The sequence below is a fragment of the Sorex araneus genome, chromosome 4 (genome assembly GCF_027595985.1).
Source record: "Sorex araneus isolate mSorAra2 chromosome 4, mSorAra2.pri, whole genome shotgun sequence".
Taxonomy (NCBI): domain Eukaryota; kingdom Metazoa; phylum Chordata; class Mammalia; order Eulipotyphla; family Soricidae; genus Sorex; species Sorex araneus.
The window spans coordinates 198,824,052-198,843,916 of NC_073305.1; the positions used below are offsets into that span (position 1 = coordinate 198,824,052).

Here is a 19,865-nt window from a genome sequence, read left to right on the forward strand (position 1 = left end):
TAGGGTGTTTGCCTTGCACACGGCCAACCTAGGTTCAATCCCCGGCATCCCATATGGCCCCACGAGCACCGCCAGGGGGTGAGCACAGAGCCAGGAGTAACCCCTGAGCATTGCTGGGTGTGACCCCAAAAAAGTAAAAAAAAAAAGAACAACAAAAAACCCAACCCATAGAACCCCCCTCCTAATTATTAAATCGATATCTTCAGCATGAAACCTACAGGAAGATATGGCTTTGGGGAAGGCGCCACACCTGCAGTGCCAGATTCAAACCCTTGCCACGGCCTCAGCCACATCCAGGCCCAGAGCCATAGCAGGGGGCTTCCACTCTCGGGCCCGGGCAAAAATATGTTTGCTCTGTTCTGGGGGCTACGGTCAGGACTGACTCCTGGCTCTGTGTGCTGGATGAGATCCATTGTACTGTCTCTTCTTCTGCTTTTTTTTTCTTTTTGGGTCACACCCGGTGATGCACAGGGCTTACTCCTGGCTCTGCACTCAGGAATCACCCCTGGCAGTGCTCGGGGGACCATATGGGATGCTGGGATTCGAACCCAGGTTGGCCCTGTGCAAGGCAAACGCCCTACCCGCTGTGCTATCGCTCCGGCCCCTGTCCTGTCTCCCCTGAGCCCCTCCAACATTCTGACTTATTGCAGCAGCCCCTACTTGGGTTTCTCCCTCCCACACTACCCCCAAAAATCAAAACCGAAAAACCCTCCAACCCCCCAAAATTATCCCCAAAAAACCAGAATTGAGGATGTGGCTGACCGGCAGAGTGCCTGTCTCGCCCCCGGGCTCCGGCCTTGGTACCACACAAACACACAATAAATAACCAAAGCGGGGGAATCACCACATACATAATGCCTGGAATCAACACTATTTATTTATTTACTTATTTACTTATTTATTTATTTTGCTTTTTGGGTCACACCTGGCGATGCACAGGACTTACTCCTGGCTCTGCACTCAGGAATTACCCCTGGCAGTGCTCAGGGGACCATATGGGATGCTGGGAATCGAACCCGGGTCGGCCGCGTGCAAGGCAAACGCCCTACCCGCTGTACTATCTCTCCAGCCCCTACACTATTTACATGATATTAGTTGATTTTTTTGGGTGGGTCGGGGGTTGGGCCACACCCAGCATTGCTCAGGGCTTCCTCTAGGCTCTGTGCTCAAGGTTCACCCCTGGCAGTGCTCCGGGGGCCAGGCATGGTGCCCAGGATGAAGGGCCAGCACCTGGGCGCCCGCACCAATGCTTCACACGGGAAACAGGCACACGCACATGGATCGTTTCTGTTTTGTTTTGGGGCCACACCCAGGGGTGCTCAGGGCTGACTCCTGGCGGGCCTGGGGCTCCCTAAGGGACGTGGAGGATCGACCATGGGCCGGCCCTGTGCCAGGCGAGCACCGCCCTGCTGCGCCATCTCTCCGAACCACACCCGTGATTTTTTTTTTTTTTTTTGCTTTTTGGGTCACACCTGGCGATGCTCAGGGGTTACTCCTGGCTCTGCACTCAGGAATTACTCCTGGCAGTGCTCAGGGGACCCTACGGGATGCTGGGAATCAAACCCGGCTCAGATGAGTGCAAGGCAAATGCCCTACCCGCTGTGCTATCGCTCCAGCCCCCCCCCCACATATTTTAACCAACAAAATTGGAATTTTATTACTATACACAGGCTGGCATCTGGCTTTTTTTTCTGAGCATTTATAAACCGGAAGAACCTTGATTTTTCCTTTGTAAGTAGGCGTCACCCTAGTGCCTGGGGGTCTGGGGGCTGCAGGGCTCTCTGGGGGGGCGCCGGGTGCCAGGGACCAGACTCGGCCCCCTGTAGTCTGGGCACGTGCCCCACCATCCCGGGTTCCCTTCCCCGCCTAGAACGTGGTTCCTGCATGAATAAACAGGTGCTCTGTCCTAGGCTGACGCCAAAACCAAAATCACGCCTTGACTGTTTGACGGGAAGGGCCCAGCGCACCGCCAACGCTTCCAGATTGACTGATCTTCTGACACCCTATTCGCCAGGACTGAGAGCACCATTTGCAGAGACACAGTGTAAAGGGCGAAACTATGTTCCAGGCCATCCCGGAACGGGTAGAAACTCTGACCTAAGACAAAATCATTTAAATTTTCTTTCTTTTTTTTGTTTTAGGGCCACAACCCGGTGATGCTCAGGGGTTCCTCCAGGCTCTGCACGCAGGAATCACTCCCGGTAGGGCTCAGGGGACCTTATGGGATGTTGGGGATTGAACCCCGGTCATCTGTGTGCAAGGCACACACCCTCCCCTGTCCTATCGCTCCAGCCCAGGGGGCCCAGATTCCATCCCCGACACTGCACGGTCTCCTGAGCGTGTGCTGGGAGATCCTTGGACCAACCCCCTGCAAGGACACGGACTCCCGCCAAGCCACACCCCTGCCCCTCCCCTCCACGTGTGTATGTGTGCTGCGTGTGGCACTACCCATAGCCTGCAGGAAAATCAATCTCTCTGAGTACCCATGAAGTGTGTATAAACGTGTCACCGTTCTTCAGACCCATCTGAAAGTGACACCGGTCACTATAATGTCCTTCTGAGATACGACCCTTTCTCATTTTTTCTTTTTGGGTCACACCTGGTGATGCTCAGGGGTCACTCCTGGCTCTGCACTCAGGAATTATTCCTGGCAGTGCTCAGGGGACCATATGGGATGCTGGGAATCAAACCCGGGTCGGCCGAGTGCTAGGCAAACGCCCTCCCCGCTGTGCTATTGCTCCATCCCTGATGTGTCCCTTTTTTTGAGGGGTGGGCACACCTGGTGGTTTTCAGGGCTGACCGCCGGCTCAACATGCAGGAATCTCTCCCAACAGGCTCAGGGAACTGTACGGGATGCCGGGAATCAAACCCCGGCAGGCCAGTGCAAAGCACACTCCCTCCCTGCTGCACTACGCTCCGGCCCCCTCTCTGAGTGACCGGTGACCTCGTCTATTCTCCTTGGTCTGAGGAAGATGACTGGCATTTTAAATATTACTGAGTGTGGGGCCAGAGAGACAGGACAGCGGGACGGGCACCTGCCTTACTTGTGGCAGACCCGGGTTTGATTCCCTGCATTCCAGATGGTCACCTGAGCCCCGCCAGGAGTGACCTGCGTGCACAGAGCCAGGAGTCAGCCCTGGCACCACTGGGCATGGTTCCCAACCCCCCAAAACCAAAGCTATTAAGGACGGTTTCTTCTTGGTTTGGGACCACAGCAGGTAACATGCAGGCTCAGGGCTCCCTCCTGGCAGTGCTCAGGGGACCATTTGGAGGACGGGGATTCAGGCCAAGGTCCCTGCGTACGAAACACAGCTCAGCCCCGTGGGCCTCACCCTGGATCTCTGAATTTAAGCAAAACAGGTAAGACATCAGAGGTTCCATCATTAGATCTTCAGGTACGGATTCATGACACACACACATTAAATATCAAACCTGGGGCTGGAGAGTGGGAAGGCCACTTGCTTACACACGGCTGACCCAGGTTTGATCCCTGGCATCCTATGTAGTCCTCTGAGCCCTGCCAGGAGTGATCCCTGAGCACAGAGCCAGGAGTCAGTCCTGAGCATCACCAGGTGTGGTCCATGAACAAAAACAAATGTCAAGCCAACCTACCTATGTGTATATTTGTATATATAAATAAATTTGCATACTGAGAGTATCCCGCCCGCACGGCAGAGCCTGGCAAGCTGCCCGTGGCGTATTCGATATGCCAAAAACAGTAACAACAAGTCTCATACAACGGAGACGTTACTGGTGCCCGCTCGAGCAAATTGATGAACAATGGGACGACAGTGCTACAGTAACAGTGCTACTTACACATTCTATGTTTCTGTTTATAAGTACAAGCATTTTGGGGCTGGAGCGATAGCACAGCGGGTAGGGTGTTTGCCTTGCACGCAGCCGACCCGGGTTCAATTCCCAGCATCCCATATGGTCCCCCGAGCAGGGCCAGGGGTAATTCCTGAGTGCAGAGCCAGGAGTGACCCCTGAGCATCGCCGGGTGTGACCCAAAAAGCAAAAAATAAAAAAATAAAAATAAAAAGTATAAGCATTTATCTGTATGTTGGTTTGGTTTGGGGGTGACACCTGGGGTGCTCAGGGCTACTCCCGGCTCAGTGCTCGGAGGTCAGCTCTGTGCACACCAAGCCCGCGCTGCAGCCCTCGGAGCCAGGCCCGGGCCTCAGGCCTCTGCGGGGGCCCTGCACGGGCTCGCCCCCCGCGGGGGACGCACGCGTGGCAGAGGCGGGGGACGCTACACTACGCAGGGCCCTCGGAACCGGAAGCCTCACCATGGACTCCAGGGCGGACATGAGGAAGGTCACCACCATCCTGCTCTCCGACGGCTCCTCCTTCTCCACGGGGAGGGTGGACATTGCGACCTGGGCCATGATGCCTGGACAGAGAAGCGGCGAGAGTGAGCGGACGGTGCGCGCCGGCCCCGAGGCCGCGGGGCCCTGCCGTGGGCCAGGCGCATGCGCACACGGTCTCCACGGCCAGCCGTGCCAGGGGCCGCACCCTAGAAGACGGGAGGGCAAGGCCTGGGGGGGCAGAGCAGCCTCTTCCTGCATCCTGATGGCTGTTCCCGAGTTAACTCCCGCAAGACCAGTCAGCGACCTGGAGAGTGAACGCAATCCCTCCGTCCCGGGGATGCTCCGGCCAGGACGGGCCCTGGGGAGGAGGCTTGGGGCAGGTCCAGCGGGTTGATTAGAGCTCTGCAGACCAGGGGGCCGGGGAGTGGCACAGCGGGGAGGGCGTTTGCCTTGCACTCGGCTGACCCGGGTTCGATTCCCAGCATCCCATATGGTCCCCCGAGCACTGCCAGGGATGATTCCTGAGTGCAGAGCCAGGAGTCAGCCCTGAGCATCGCCAGGTGTGACCCAAAAAGCCAAAAAAGAAAAAAAAAAAAGAACTCTGCAGATCAGGGGGCCGGGGGGATGGCACAGCGGGGAGGGCGTTTGCCTTGCACGAAGCCAACCCAGGTTCGATCCCTGGCTTCCCATATGGTCCTCTGAGCACCACCAGGAGTGATCCCTGAGTGCAGAGCCAGGAGTAACCCCTGGGGGTGGCAAATAAATCACTGTATCACTGTCATCCCGATTCTTACCGATCTGCTCGAGCGGGCGCCAGTAACGTCTCCATTGTGAGACTTGTTGTTACTGTTTTTGGCATATCGAACACACCACAGGGAGCTTGCCAGGCTCTGCCATGCAGGCGGGGTACTCTCGGTAGCTTGCCGGGCTCTCTGAGAGGGATGGAGGAATCGAAACCGGGTCTGTCATGTATAAGGCAAACGCCCTACCCTACCCGATGTGCTGTCGCCTAAACAAAAGTGAGAGAAAGAAAAAGAGGGAGGGAGAAACCAAGAGAGAAAGGGAGGGGGGAGAAGGGAGAGAAGGAGGGAAGGAAGAAGAGAGGAAGGGAGGGGAGGAGGGGTGGAACTCACGCCACATGCCCACGGCCCTGAGTCCAATCCCCGGCACTGCTGGGCGTGACCCTGGCTGCCCCCGCCCCCTCCCCTGAAGTGTCCACTTATTTCTCAAAGAGGCAGCGAGCTGGAGGGATGACCGGGGGGTGGGGGGGGCAGTTGCCTCACACACAGCTGAGCAGGTCTGGCCCCTGGCATCCCCTGTGGCCCCCGAGCTCGCCAAGAGAGAGCCCTGAGCAGAGCCGGGACTCCGTCCTGAGCACGGCCCGGTGAGGCCAAAAAAAAAAAAGTGAAACAAAATAAGGTGAGCCCAAGGGGACAGTACAGAGCTCAGGGCACTTTCCGAGCACGTGGCCGGCCGGCTAATCAACCGGCACCATAGGTAGGTGGTCCCCTCGAAGCACCGGCTGCGGCCCCCGACCACAACAGTGGGTCTCCCAGATCACTGACCGGCTTCAGGACCTCCAAGTGCCTCCTGGGGTGGGGGAGGGGGAAGGTGGTTTTTGTCTGATTCTTCTCCCCCATGTCTTGGTGCTGTGATGATGGCAGGAGTGCATGCGTGCGCACACGCATGCATGTGCATGCACACACACACATACATACACACACACACACACACACACACACACACGCCCGGCACTGTGCTGGAGGCAACACACTGTGTGGTTCGTGGACACACACACACACACACACATACACGCCCAGCTCTGTGCTGGAGGCCACACACCTTGTGGTTCGTGGACACACACACACACACACACACACACACACACACACACACACGGCTTTGTGCTGGAGGCCGCACACCGTGTGGTTCATGGACACACACACACACACACACACACACACACACGTCCGGCTCTGTGCTGGAGGCCGCACACCGTGTGGTTCGTGGACACACACACACACACACACACACACACACGCCCGCACGCTGTGTGGCTGGCGGGGCCAGAGATCCCACATGTGGGTGGCACGAGGGATCAAACTCGTGGCCTCACACGCACAAGGCGGGCGGCTCTGCCCCGGCCACCTGGTCCCCAAGAAGGAGACCTCGAGTCAGACGGGGCCGGGCAGGCTCCACTCGCCCTTTGCGGCTCCTCACTCAGAAACCAAGAGTGCTCTCGGGGCGCGCGCCTGCCCACAGCTGGGAGGCCGTGCCGGCCAGGCCCGCGGCCGTCGGAGGGCACGGTGGCTCCCCGGGGCGGGCGACACTGTCCTAAAACCGGCCGTGACCCATGGCAACAAACCCTGTGGGCCAACTCAGCACTGCGCAACTGAGCAGCCCTATTTTGGGGGTTCCCCATGCAGCGACTGGACAGGGCCGCGGCCACCACTCAGAGCCCGGGACCCGCTGGGCCCGTGCTCCAAGCCTTCACTGCCTCCTCGGCCTCGGAACCACCTCGGTGGGTGAACTGCAGGTGTGTGAGGGGCCGTCTGCAAAGCAAGTGCCTCCCTGCCCACTGCACTGCTGCTCCTGGCAACCCCTCCCTTTATTTTTCTTTTTGGGTCACACCTGACGATGCACAGGGGTTACTCCTGGCTCTGCACTCAGGAATTACTCCTGGCGGTGCTCAGGGGACCATATGGGATGCTGGGAATCAAACCCAGGTCGAACCCTACCTGCTGTGCTATTGCTCCAGCCCCCCTCCATTTGATTTTTAATAGCTTTATTGAGATAAAAAAAAAAAAGAGTCTCTTGCCCCTGCACCTGGCTGTCTTCCCTGGGGCCCCTCGGAGGAGGGCGGGTTGAGTTTCCCTCCCTGCCCCGAGCAGAGCCACAGCAGCTGAAGATTTCCGGAACCCAGCCAAAGCCATGCTCAAGGCCCTCCACGAGCCTCACGCATGAAGGAACTGGCAGAATAACCCAGGTGTGCGGGACCTGGGGTTGAGATCTCCAAGCCTGCTCGGATCGGGACTGGGCCTCCTCCACCCAGATCCCCCATTTTCCAGTAGCTAGGCAGTGAGACCCACAAACTGCCTCTGGTGCTGTGTAATCCCATCAACGGCTAAGATCCAGAGACTATAAAACAAAGCTCCTGGAAGTGCGCAGCCGCATTTGCCTTTGCCGGCCACTTGACCTCTTATAGCCTAGTTCTCCCTCTTGGAGAACCTGACAAGGTACCGAGAGTATACTGCCTGCTTGTTCGAGCCTGGCAAGCTCTCCATGGCATATTGGATATGCCCAATACAGTAACAATGATGGGTCTCATTCCCCTTACTCTGAAAGAGCCTCCAATGAGGCAGCGCTGGGAAGAACGAGTAAAGAGAGGCTGCTAAAATCTCAGGGCTAGGACGAATGGAGATGTTACTGGCGCTCGCTCAAGCAAATCGATGATCAACAGGATGACAGAGATACAGTGACTGAGATAAAACTAAGGGACCAGAGCGATAGGACAGCAGAGAGGGCATTTGCCTCACACTCAGTTGAGCCGAGTTGAATCCTCGGCACCCCCTGGGGTCCCCCAAGCCCCGCCAGGAGTGATCCCTGAGAACTGCCAGGTGTGGCCCCAAATGACTCTGTTTCCCCCCGCCCCCCCAAAAAAAAACCAAACTCAAATGTGAGGCCAGAGAGATAGTACAGGGGATAAGGTGATTAACTTGTATCCCGCCGACCTGGTCTGAACCCCTGGCATGGAAGATGGAAGATGGGCCCCCAACACCACCATGGGTCACTCCGGAGCACAGCCCCTGAGCTCTGCTGGGTGTGGCCCCCTACCCCAAAAAACAACTGTGGAAGCGGGAGCAGGAGACTGGAGGAGTAAGACGCGGGTGCGGCAGGCAAAAGCTGCACCCTGAGCGTCCCCAACCATCCAATTCATCCAATTCTCTCAGTACAAGCCCAGCGAGGGGGCAGGGCAGGGCAGCTAAGGACTGGGACGCCCAGACCCTGGGCGCGCGCCCCCTGCTGGGGGCACCATGAACCGCGCTCGGGCGCGGGCCGATCGAGGGTTCGCACCTGTGCAGGTTGTGTGACCTGCAAAGACAGGCGCACCCCGGGGCCCTGGGCCAGCCCGGGAGGCTGCGAGCGGCTCGGAGGGCTGCAGCGCCGGCCCCGCACGCAGAGTCCCGGGTTCCATCTCCCGCGCAGTGCCGAGGACGCAGCCTGCGAGCCCGGGGACGGCCACGCAGCCCCGCGGGTGGCGCCCTTAGGGCTGCTCCTTTTACGGAGCCAGCGGAGGAAGCCGGTCAAGATGATCACAGAGTTTCCTTCTTTGTTAGGTAGTGTGTTGAGGGGCCACACCCGGGGATGCTCAGGGCTGACTCCTGGCTCTGTGCTCAGGAATCACTCCTGGCGGTGCTTGGGCAACCCTATGGGGTGCCGGGGATGGAATACTGGTCGGCCACGTGCATGGCGAGTGTCCACCCCGCTGGACTCTCGCCCCACAGTTTCCTTTGAATAAAGCTTCATTATAAGCATTTGTTGGTTTTGACACCTGATTCCTCCGCCCCTCGGAGAGCCCGGCAAGCTACTGAGAGTATCCCGCCCGCACGGCAGAGCCTGGCAAGCTCCCCGTGGCGTATTCAACATGCCAAAAACAGTGACAAACAAGTCGCACCATGGAGACGTTACTGGTGCCCGCTCAAGCAAATTGATGAGCAATGGGATGACAGTGACAGTGGTCATGAACTTGGGGGATCACCCCTGGCAGTACTTGGGGGACTACATGGTGCTGGGGACCGAACCCGGGCCTCCTGCATGCAAAACTCACACTCCAGCCCACTGAGCTATCTCTGCACCCCTATATCCTATTATTTACATTTTTTTAAAAAATTTTACTTATTTGGAGGAGGCTTGAGGAGGAGCAGAGCTTGGGAGCTACTCTGCGCTCGGGGACCGTGAGAGGTGTCTGGAATCAGACCGGTTGCCCATATGCAAGTGCCTTAACCCTACGTTCTCTCTCCAGTCCCTCATTGCACGCAGACGACTTGGGTTCAATCCCCAGCACCCCATATGGTTCCCCTGAGCCTGCCAGGAGTGATCCCTGAGTGCAGAGCCAGGAGCAAGCCCTGAGCACTGCCGGCTGTGCCACCACCACCACCCCCCGAAAAAATATTCTTCTTTTGCTTTTGCTTTTCAGGTCACACCTAGCGATGTACAGGGGTCACTCCTGGCTCATACACTCAGGAATTACTCCTGGTGGTGCTCGGGGGACCATATGGGATGCTGGGAATCGAGTCCGGGTCAACTGCATGCAGGGCAAATGCCCTCCCCGCTGTGCTATTGCTCCAGCCCCACGAAAAAATATCCTTTTAGGGGCCAGAGCGCTAGTGTAGCAGGCAGGGCACTTGCCTTGCACACTGCCGACCGGGGGCTTGATCCCCAGCACCGCATGTGGTGTCGCCCGAGCCCACCAGACTCCCTGAGCACAGAGCCAAGAGTAACCCCTGAACACCACCGGGTGTGGCCCCCAAACAAAGCGGAATAAGCACTTGGTTATTAAATCTAGTAGCTACTCACCCTTCCCACTGTGCAACTCCATAGGCTCTTTTCTGTTTTTGTTTTTTTTTTGCTTTTTGGGTCACACCCGGCGATGCACAGGGGTTACTCCTGGCTCTGCACTCAGGAATTACTCCTGGCGGTGCTCAGGGGACCATATGGGATGCTGGGATTCGAACCCAGGTCGGCCACGTGCAAGGCAAATGCCCTCCCCGCTGTGCTATCGCTCCAGCCCCTCTTTTGTTTTGTTTGGGGGCCACACCCGGTGATATTCAGGGGTTACTCCTGCCTCTGGACTCAAGAATCACTCGGAGGACCCTATGGGATGCCAGGGATCGAACCCGGGTCAGCTGCGTGCAGGCCAGAGGCCTCCCTGCTGTCCCGTAAGGCCTGACAGTCCTGCAGTCCCCCTAGATCAAGGTCAACACCGTCCTTCCCGCCACCCCTGGATTCCTCTGTGCCCCTCAACAGGCAATCTGGAAGCTCCCCAACCCCTGGCAATAACTGATCTGTCTCTGAACTTCCCGGCTGCAGAACTGTCGTGGAAATAGAACCCGCGAGGCCTGGGGGAAACTCCTGCAGTTCATCCTTTCCACGGCTGAGCTGCTCATCTTAGGGAGATAACATCACTTTTTCTTTTTTTCTTTTTTCTTTGTGGGGGGAAGGGGTCAGGAATGGAAACCAGCACCTGGTAGAAGTCACACTTGTCCTCCTGACTGTGTCTGAGCCACGCCTGGCAGTGCTCGGGAGTTACTCTCAGCTGGGCAGTCGAGGGTCACTCCTAGGGGTGCTCAGGACCTTATGGGCTACTGGGGGTTCAACCCAGCCCAGCCCCAAGCAAGGCAAGGGCCTTATCCTCTATACTATTACTGCAGATCCGCACCCCCCCCCCCATACGGCAGGGGGAAACCTCAAAGGGCCAGCAGGCAGTGGCCCTCAGCAACTCAGCAACTCTCTATGAGCAGCCCTTGAGACCCCAACACCCAAAATAAACCAAGTACAGGCCAATAGCCCGTGCTCTCAGATAATGCAGCAGGGTCCCTTTAAGAACACAGCTCTGGGGCCGGAGAGGGTAGGGCGGTTGCTTTGCACTCAGCCCACCAGGTTTGATTCCCAGCATCCCATATGGTTTACCCCGAGCACCGCCAGGGGTAATTCCTGAGTGCAGAGCCAGAAGTAACCCCTGTGCATCGCCAGGTGTGACCCAAAAAGAAAAAAAAAAAGAAGAAGACAGCCCTGCCAAGGCGGGAGATAGCACCATGGGGAGGGTGTTTGCCTTGCCCACAGCCCACCAGGGCTGGATCCCTGAACCCCGGCCCGCCATGACCCCTGAGCCCCCACCAGGAGTGGCCTCTGAGTGCAGAGCGAGGAGTGAGCCCAGCCTGAGCCCTCCCACCCAAGCCTGGAGCACACTTGTGCTTGTGTGCCTACCTGCGCCCCCGTTTGTGAGGTGAAGCAAGGAGCCGAAGTCTATCAGCTCATGGCCACACTCTCACAGTCAACGTCACGGGCCTCGCCACTGGATCTGGTACTGGGCCCAACTCTTCCCTGAGAACCTTCCGGCAAAGCCTGGCGCAGAAACTCGAAAGCATGACATGGCCCATCTGCCAGCCAGGGGGAAGGGAGCTCCGTGTCAATTACAGCCTGAGGTCTGGGAGGGTGGCCGGAAAACCATCTTAAAAAAAAAAAAAAATATATATATATATATATATATATATATATATATATATATATATCAGGCAGAATGAAGAGTAAAAACAAAACAAACAAACAAAAAGAGTTGGCATAAATTCTATTACCAGTAAAAAACTTAAAAGTTAGGACAAGAGGGGCTGGAGCTATAGCACAGCAGGTAAGGCGTTTGCTTTGCATGTGGCTGACACGGGTTCGATTCCCAGCATCCCATATGGTCTTCTGAGCACCGCCCAGGAGTAACCCCTGAGCATCGCTGGGTGTGACACAAACGAAAAAAATAAATGGGCAAGCGAGACAGTACAGAGGGGCGGGCATTAGCCTTGCACGCAGCTGACCTGGGTTTAATCCTCGACATCCCATATGGTCCCCAGAGCAGTAATTCGAGTAATTCCTGAGCATTGAGCATGGTTGGGTGTGGCCCTCAAACGAAACAAAACAAAATCTTAAAAGTGAGTGTTTCAGGGGCTGGAGTGATAGCAGGGCGGGGAGGGCGTTTGCCTTGCACGCGGCCGACTCGGGTTCAAATCCCAGCATCCCATATGGTCTCCTGAGCACCGCCAGGAGTAATTCCTGAGTGTACAGCCAGGAGTAACCCCTGTGCATCGCTGGGTGTGACCCAAAAAGAACACCAAAAAACTGAGTATTTCAAAATGATTACAAAGGCCAGAAAGGCAGAACAGCGAGAAGGGTTCTTGCCTTGCACTCAGCCGACCCGGGTTTGATCCGCTGCACCCCCTGTGGTCCCCTGAGTCTGCCAGGAGTGATCCCTGAGTGCAGAGCCAAGAGTCAGCCCTGAGAACCACTGGGTGCGGCCCACCAAAGAAATCAAAATGAGGGCTGAAGAGCTAGTACGGCGGGTAAGGCGCTTGCCTTGCTGGTGGCTGACCCAGGCTTGATCCCTGGCATCCCCTACGGTTCCCCTGAGCACCAACGGAAGTTACTCCTAAGGGCAGAGCCAGGAGTCAGCTCTGAGCATCTCTAGGTGTGTCTGTGTCCTCCACACACTCATACACACACCCTGCAAAAATATCAAAATTGATACTTCGTTTGCATCAGAGTCTCTTGCCCCCACGCCTGGCTGTCTTCACCGGGTTGCCTCGGAGGGGGTGGGTTGGGTTTCCCTCCCCGCCCCGAACAGAGCCCGGCAGCCGAAGACCTCCGGAACCCAGCCACAGCCATGCTCAAGGCCCCTCTCCACACGTTTGGACGAGCCTCACACATGAAGGAACTGGCAGAGTAACCCAGGTTGCGGGACCCGGGGCTGAGACCTCCAAGCCTGCTCAGATCGGGACTGGGCCTCTTCTGCCCAGATCCCCCATTTTCCAGTAGCTAGGCAGTCACACCCAGAAACTGCTCCCCTCCCCCCATCCCATCAATGGCCAACATCCAGAGACTATAAAACCAAGCTCCCGGAAGCGACATCTTATAGCCTAGTTCTCCCTCTCCGAGAACCTGGCAAGCTACCGAGAGTTTCCTGCCCACATGGGAGAGCCTGACAAGCTCCCTGTGGCGTATTCATATGCCAAAACCAGTAACAATGCTGGGTCTCATTCCTCTGACCCTGAAAGAGCCTCCAGTGTGGCACTGTTGGGAAGGACGAGTAAAGAGAGGCTTCTAAAATCTCAGGGCTAGGACGATGGAGACGTTACTGAGACCGCTCGAAAAAATCAACTATCAATGGGATGATGATGATGATGATGATGATGATGATGATGATGATAATGATGATGATGATCGTATCTTTTATTGAATAATCACCAGGGGAAGGTAACTTGTGTTTTGCAATTATGATTTAAAACATACCAGAATGGGGCTGCAGTGACACTACAGCACCGGGTGCCTGCTGTACATGCCGCCAACCTGGGTTCCATCGCCCGCACCCCCGTGTGCTTCCCTGAGCCTGCCAATAGTGATCCCTGCGCTCAGAGTCCTACCATGTGTGGCCCCCAAATAAAACCAAACAACCCAAAGCAAAGCAAAAATACCAGCTGAGGTCAGAGAGATAATGCAGGGGGTACGACGCTTGCCTTGCACCCAGGGCTGACCATTCTAGGCCCCCTGAGCACCCCCAGGAGTCATCCCTGAGCCCGGAGCCGGGAGTTAGCCCTGAGCACAGCCGGGGGTTGGCCCAGAAACTGAAAGATAAAGGAGTAAAACATACCAGACGGGGCCAGTGCGATAGCACAGCGGGTAGGGCGTTTGCCTTGCATGTGGCCGACCCAGGTTCGATCCCCGGGATCCCATATGGTCCCCCAAGCACTGCCAGGAGTAATTCCTGAGTGCAAAGCCAGGAGTAACCCCTCAGCATCGCTGGGTGTGACCCCTCCAAAAAAAACCATACCAGACATTAACAGAACACCCAAAATAATGAAACCTCCTTAGAAGCTTTTCCCACCAGCTATTAAGAGGGGCGAGAGCCCCGACAAGGCAGCAGACACCCGGCACGCCCGGTGGCCACTGAATCCTGTTTTATTTATGTATATTTTTTTGCTTTTTGGGTCACACCCGGCGATGCTCAGGGCTGACTCCTGGCTCTGCACTCAGGAATCACCCCTGGCGGTGCATCGGGGACCATATGGAATGCTGGGAATCGAACCTGGGTCGGCCACGTGCAAGGCAAACGCCCTCCCTGCTGTTACTAACACTCCAGCCCCCTGAATCCTGTTTTAAAATGCAAAGTTGCTGCCCCAGAGGTGTCTGTGCTTGGGGCTTCCTACGGGCTCACATAAACTAGGGGTACGAATCAAGCACCAACAGTTAATGAATCATAAAGAAATTTTATTTATTTTTCTTGGTTTGGGGGCCACACCCAGCGATGCTCAGGGGTCACTCCTGCCTCTGCACTCAGGAATTACTCCTTGTGGTGCTCAGGGGACCCGACCGGATGCTGAGGACTGAGCCCAGGTTGACCACATGCAAGGCAAGTGCCCTACCTGCTGTCCCAGTGCTCCGGCCCTCAAAGAAGTTTATTTTAAAACAGAAAAATTGGGCTGGGGTGTGTTTTGGGCCATGCTCATAATGCTGGGGGCTGACTCCTGGCTCAGTGCTCAGGGATCACTCTTGGCAGTGCTCAGAGGACCTCTTTGGGGCGGGGGATGAACCACAGTGCCTTAAGTTCTGTGGCTTGGTTTCTTTTCTTACTTGGGCCATACCTGGTGGTACTCAGGGCTTACTCCTGGCTCTGTGCTCAGGGATCACACCCTGGGGGCTTGGGAGGAACACATGGGGGTTGCTGGAGATCGAACCCAGGCTGCCCACGTGCAAGGCAAGGGCCCCTACCTGCTGGACTATCACTCCGACCCTGAACTTATTGTATTTATGATTATTATTTTTAAAAAAGCGTCCAGGGTTTCCATTGACTACAAAGGTTAATTTTTTTTTTCTTTTTGGGTCACACCTGGTGATGCACAGAGGTCACTCCTGGCTCTGCACTCAGGAATCACCCCTGGCGGTGCTCTGGGGACCATACGGGATGCTGGGAATTGAACCCGGGTCTGCCGAGTGCAAGGCAAACGCCCTACCCGCTGTGCTGTCGCTCCAGCCCCTCCAAAGGTTAATTTTCAGTCTTGATGTTAAACAGGTTTTTCTCTCTCTCTTTTTTTTTTCTTTTTGGGTCACACCCAGCGATGCTCAGGGGTCACTCCTGGCTCTGCACTCAGGAATTACCCCTGGCAGTGCTTGGGGGACCATATGGGATGCTGGGATTGAACCCGGGTCGGCCGTGTGCAAGGCAAATGCCCTACCCGCTGTGCTATCGCTCCGGCCCCTGGTTTTTCTCTCTTTCTGCAGCTCAACCCAGGCCCAGAGCGAAGGAAATGGAGAGACCCACGTGCCCAGCCCGTCGGCTGCTCAGCAGAAAGGTGCCCGGGGCCCGCTCTGTGGGAGCTGTGCTGCTGCCGTGGCAAGGGCGGGGGAAGGCAGCGGGGCAGAGAGCCCAAGTGCAGCAGCTCTGGAGAGCCTGCCGGACATGGCAAAACGGGAGACGACAAAGGGAAAACACACGGCCAGCACCCTTGAGGAGGGCCGGGGAGGGTGCATGGGGTCACCCGTCGGAGGGAGGCGCGCGGAGGCCCACGAGCAAAACTCCCAAGAGTTCCGTCCTTGTCCGCACACTCAAAGAAGGGGCACGGGGGCCACAGGGGCAGCTCAGGGGCCCGGGAGTCTACCCTGGACGCTCCTGACAAGGTCTGAATCCCCAGCACGGGCGGGAGTGATCCCTGAGCACTGCCCCAGGAGCAAGGAAGCCTGGAGCACGGCAGGGTGAGGCCCCCAGACCTGAGAGCACCAACAGAAGAAGGGGTCAGAGCCAGCGGGGAGAACCAACACCCGGCCCCGGCGCCACCCGCCTAACTTCCTCTCCCACTGGGGAGAGGGCCTGAGCCAACAGTCCACCTGCCAACTTCCACGCTGACCTCCAGGCACCCTTTGACCTCGGTCCACCAACATGAAGCTGTCACTGCCACTGTCATCCCGTTGCCCATCGATTTGTTCGAGCGGGCACCAGTAACGTCTCTCGATTGTGACTTGTTACTGTTTTTGGCACATTCAATACGCCACAGGTAGCTTGCCAGGCTCTGCCGTGCGGGCTCGATACTCTCGGTAGCTTGCCGGGGTCTCTGAGACCGGCGGAGGAATCGAACACGGGTCAGCCGCGTGAAAGGCGAATGCCCTACCTGCTGTGCTATCACTCCAGCCCACCAACATGAAACAAAAACCTTTTTCTTTTCTTTTTTTTTTTTTTGCCTCCAACGACAGTACTTGGCCTTTGGTAAATATCCCAGAGCAGAAACCCGTGTGCAGTGCTCACAAGAGACAGGCGGGGACAGCCACCATACCCACCAGCACGTGAGAAAGAGGTGGCGCAACCTGGCCCTGGCGTATCTCTCAGCCATCAAAAGGAAAGAAAGAAGCCCGTGCACTAGGCTCCTGGCAGGCTAATTCTCCCTCCAGGAAACCGCCAGGAGAGGAAGCCTCAAGGCACCTTCAGTCACAGCCAAGCAAGGGCTGGGGGCCGGGAGAAGGGGAACGGATAAGGAAATCTGCCTTGGGGGGTGACGGGGTGATGGGGGGTGTTGACAGCCCTCTAAAGACACTGGCAATGGGTGCCCGGCTCCGTGAGTAAAGTAAAAAGTAGCAAGTACATAGTTCGCTTGGGGGGGTGCTCATGCTTGGTGTTTGAAGGACCAGGCGCTGTGGCCTGGAACCTGCGGCGCCCGCGTGCAAAGCACGTGCTCCAGCCCTTCCCGCAAACATCATCTCAATTAACACGCAGTACTTCGGGGCTGGGGGAGCCACAAGCAGCCACGGAACAGTGAGGTGGACGCTTGCCTTGCGGGAGGGTTCGATTCCCCGCGAGCTCTGAAGCATCGCCGGGTGTGGTCCCCAAACCCAACCAAACCCAAAAAGGCGAACTGGGGCCAGAGCAATAGCACAGCGGGGAGGGCGTTTGCCTTGCACGTGGCCGACCCAGGTTCGATTCCCAGCATCCCATATGGTCCCCTGAGCACCGCCAGGAGTAATTCCTGAGTGCAGAGCCAGGAGTATCCCCTGTGCATCGCCGGGTGTGACCCGAAAAGCAAAAAAAAAAAAAGAAGTGAACTGCATGGGCCGGGGCGTCGACGGTGCAGCAGGCCGGGCCTCCTTGCACGGTCCCTCCGCAGTCCCGGGAGCGCCGCCAGGAGCCGAGGTCCCCGGCCCCTAACCCCAGGTTTCTACGGCGCTCCCTGAACAAAGCTCGGGCTTGGGCGGCAGAGAGCCCGGCCCTGGGGGGCTCTGTTCTCCGCCGACGCTAACGCAGAGCCAGGACAGCCCCCAGCGGCGGCCCCGCCGCGTCCCTGCCCCTCCCCCGCGCCCAGCACCGCACCAGCAGGCGCGCGAACCCCGACGGGAGGGTCGCGCTGCGGACGGCGCCCCGGGAGCGGTCACCGGGCAACCGGGAGGCCCGCCCCCCCGCGCTAGCCAATCAGCCGCGTCCGCGCGCCGCGCGAGAGCCGAGGCCCCCGCGGCCCCGCCCCCGGCCGGCGCTCAGCCAATCCGGAGCGGGGCCCGGCCCGGCCCGGCCCGGCGCGTGCGGCCGCGGCCCCCGCCGCCCGGCCCGCCGCCCCACCCCCACCCCGGGCCCCGCTCCGGGGGAGCCGCGGGGCGCCGCCCGCCGCCGCGCCCGCCCCGCCCCGCCCGCGGCTCCGGGGGTCGGCGGGGCGCGGTACCCACCTGCGCGCCCCTCGGGGCCGGCCGCGGGACGCCGGGCGGGCGGGTGGGCGGGCGCGGCTGCTCCCGCTCTCCTCCCCTCGCCGCGCTCTCCCTTTTCGCTTTTCCGTTTCTCTCTTTTTTTTGGCTTCCTGGAGGCGGCGTCGGTGCGGGCGCCCGCAGCGCCCCAAGTGGGAGCCCGCGTTTCCGGCCGCGCTCGGGGGGCCGCGCCGCGCCTGCAGCCCGCGCGGAGGGGCGGGCGCGTGTCCGCGCGGCCGAGCGCCGCCCCCAAGCGGGGCCGCACGCGGGGCTCGCGGCCCGGCGCTGCGGCGGGGGCTCCTTCGGGGGGTCGCCCCGGCGGCCCTCGGGGGCTGCTCCTGGCGGGACTCGGGGGGGGCGCGCGGGGACCCCCCGGGGTGCGGGATCGAACCCGGGCGGCCGCGTGCAAGGCCAGCGCAGACCCACCCACACCCCCCGCTCTTTCTCCAGCTGACCGAGGGACCTTTGTACTTTTTAAATAGAGGCCACGGGACGGGCTGGTGGGGACGGTCTACCAGTTAACTGCAGGTGCAGGTTGTATTTTTGTGTGTGGGGTCTACACGCCTCGATGCTCGGACTTCACTTTTTTTTTTTTTTGCTTTTTGGGTCACACCCAGCGATGTGGCTCGCTCATGCACTCAGGAATTACTCCTGGCAGTGCTCAGGGGACCATATGAGATGCTGGGAATCGAACCCGGGTCGGCCGCGTGCAAGGCATACGCCCAACCCGCTGTGCTATCGCTCCAGCCCGGCGGACTTCACTCTCGTCGGCTGGGGGGCCCCTTACTGGACCCCTACCCGCTGTACCACTGCTGCAGAGCCTCTCCCCCCTCTCTCTTTCGTTTTTTGTTTTTTTCTGGATGGAACTCGGCACCCCATGCATGCAAGGCAAGCGCTGTCCGTCTGAATTTCAGTTGTACTCCTGCTATTTTTAAATCAGTATCTGGTTTAGAGGAGAATGCGACTGTTTATAAAGTTTTTTTTTTTTTAGCTTTTAAATCTATCTCATTTAAAAACGTTTCCAGGGGCTGGAGAGATAGCTTGGTGGGTAGGTGCTGGCCTTGCACAGGCTGGGCCCCTAAATCCTGCCAGGAGTGGTCCCTTAGCACAGCTGGTGTGACCCAGACCCCTCAAAATAACTACGTCTTTGTAGATGTACCAGTAGAATATGTGTGTGAGATTCTACATACACATACTTTTCCCTACCCACAAATCTTAGCGGTAGGCGTGCAAGCCAGGTGAGTTGGAGACCGCTGCCCTGCCCGAGGGCGGAGGTCTTGTTCTCCAACACCTAGAGCGTTCCTCCACCGTCAGAAACCTGAACCTCGCTGGCTTGACTGACAGAGATGGTGCGGGAGGGCTGAGGAGACGGGCTTGTGAACGCCATTTCTCCGCCTTAATTCCTCTATTAGCTTGTGAATCCAGTGCAGCGCCAATAAAAACCCCTGTGGGATTTTTGATGCAAAGTGACAGGATGATTTTAAAATTTCACGTGGAAGTAAATGTTATGAACAGAACTTTCGTGGAAGAATGGGCTGTGCGCGTCAGAATCAGAAGGTTTGGTGAACGAGTCATGGTTGGAGGCTGGTCGTGTGATTCCCCAGGAGTACAGGGTTCCCAGCACTCCCAGGACCGGGAGGTGTCCTGCGATCTTGATGCTTGTGTGGCCAACCCTGCTTCCGTCTCCTGCACACACGCTCCGCCAAGCACCCCCCTAGGAGTGACCTCTGAGCACAGTGCCAGGAATGAACCCTAGAGCACTTCTGGGTGTAGCCTGACATCCCTGCCCCCTGGAAAAGTGTTCCCAGAAGCTAACCCACATAAATAGAAATGTGTAAGTTAGGAATCACATTTCAGATCTCTAGGTAACGCCGATTTGGGGACAATGAAATACCGCTTGAAAAATCGCAATAAATATATTACCACCCAATAAATGTGGCCCCATTCTGTTCAATTACAAAATGTGAAAGTTGGCCAGAGCAGTAGCACAGCACGAAGGGCGTTTGCCTTACACGCGGCCAACCTGGGTTTGATCCCCAGCATCCCATGTGGTCCCCAGAGCCCACCAGGCGTGAGTCC

At 57.7% G+C, this 19,865-nt stretch overlaps 1 protein-coding gene across 1 annotated transcript in view; it reads right to left on the reverse strand.

Annotated features, from left to right (window-relative positions):
- Positions 1–17,978, reverse strand: part of LOC129404283 (general transcription factor II-I repeat domain-containing protein 2-like) — a 54,595-nt gene extending 36,617 nt beyond the window's left edge. The window contains exons 1-2 of the mRNA XM_055136224.1: positions 17,772–17,978; positions 4,290–4,393 (exon numbers count right to left, since the gene is read on the reverse strand). Coding sequence (XP_054992199.1) covers positions 4,290–4,388 — 99 coding nt within the window. The 5' untranslated portion in view covers positions 4,389–4,393; positions 17,772–17,978. The remainder of the gene's footprint in view (positions 1–4,289; positions 4,394–17,771) is intronic.
- Between the last annotated feature and the right edge of the window lie 1,887 nt (positions 17,979–19,865).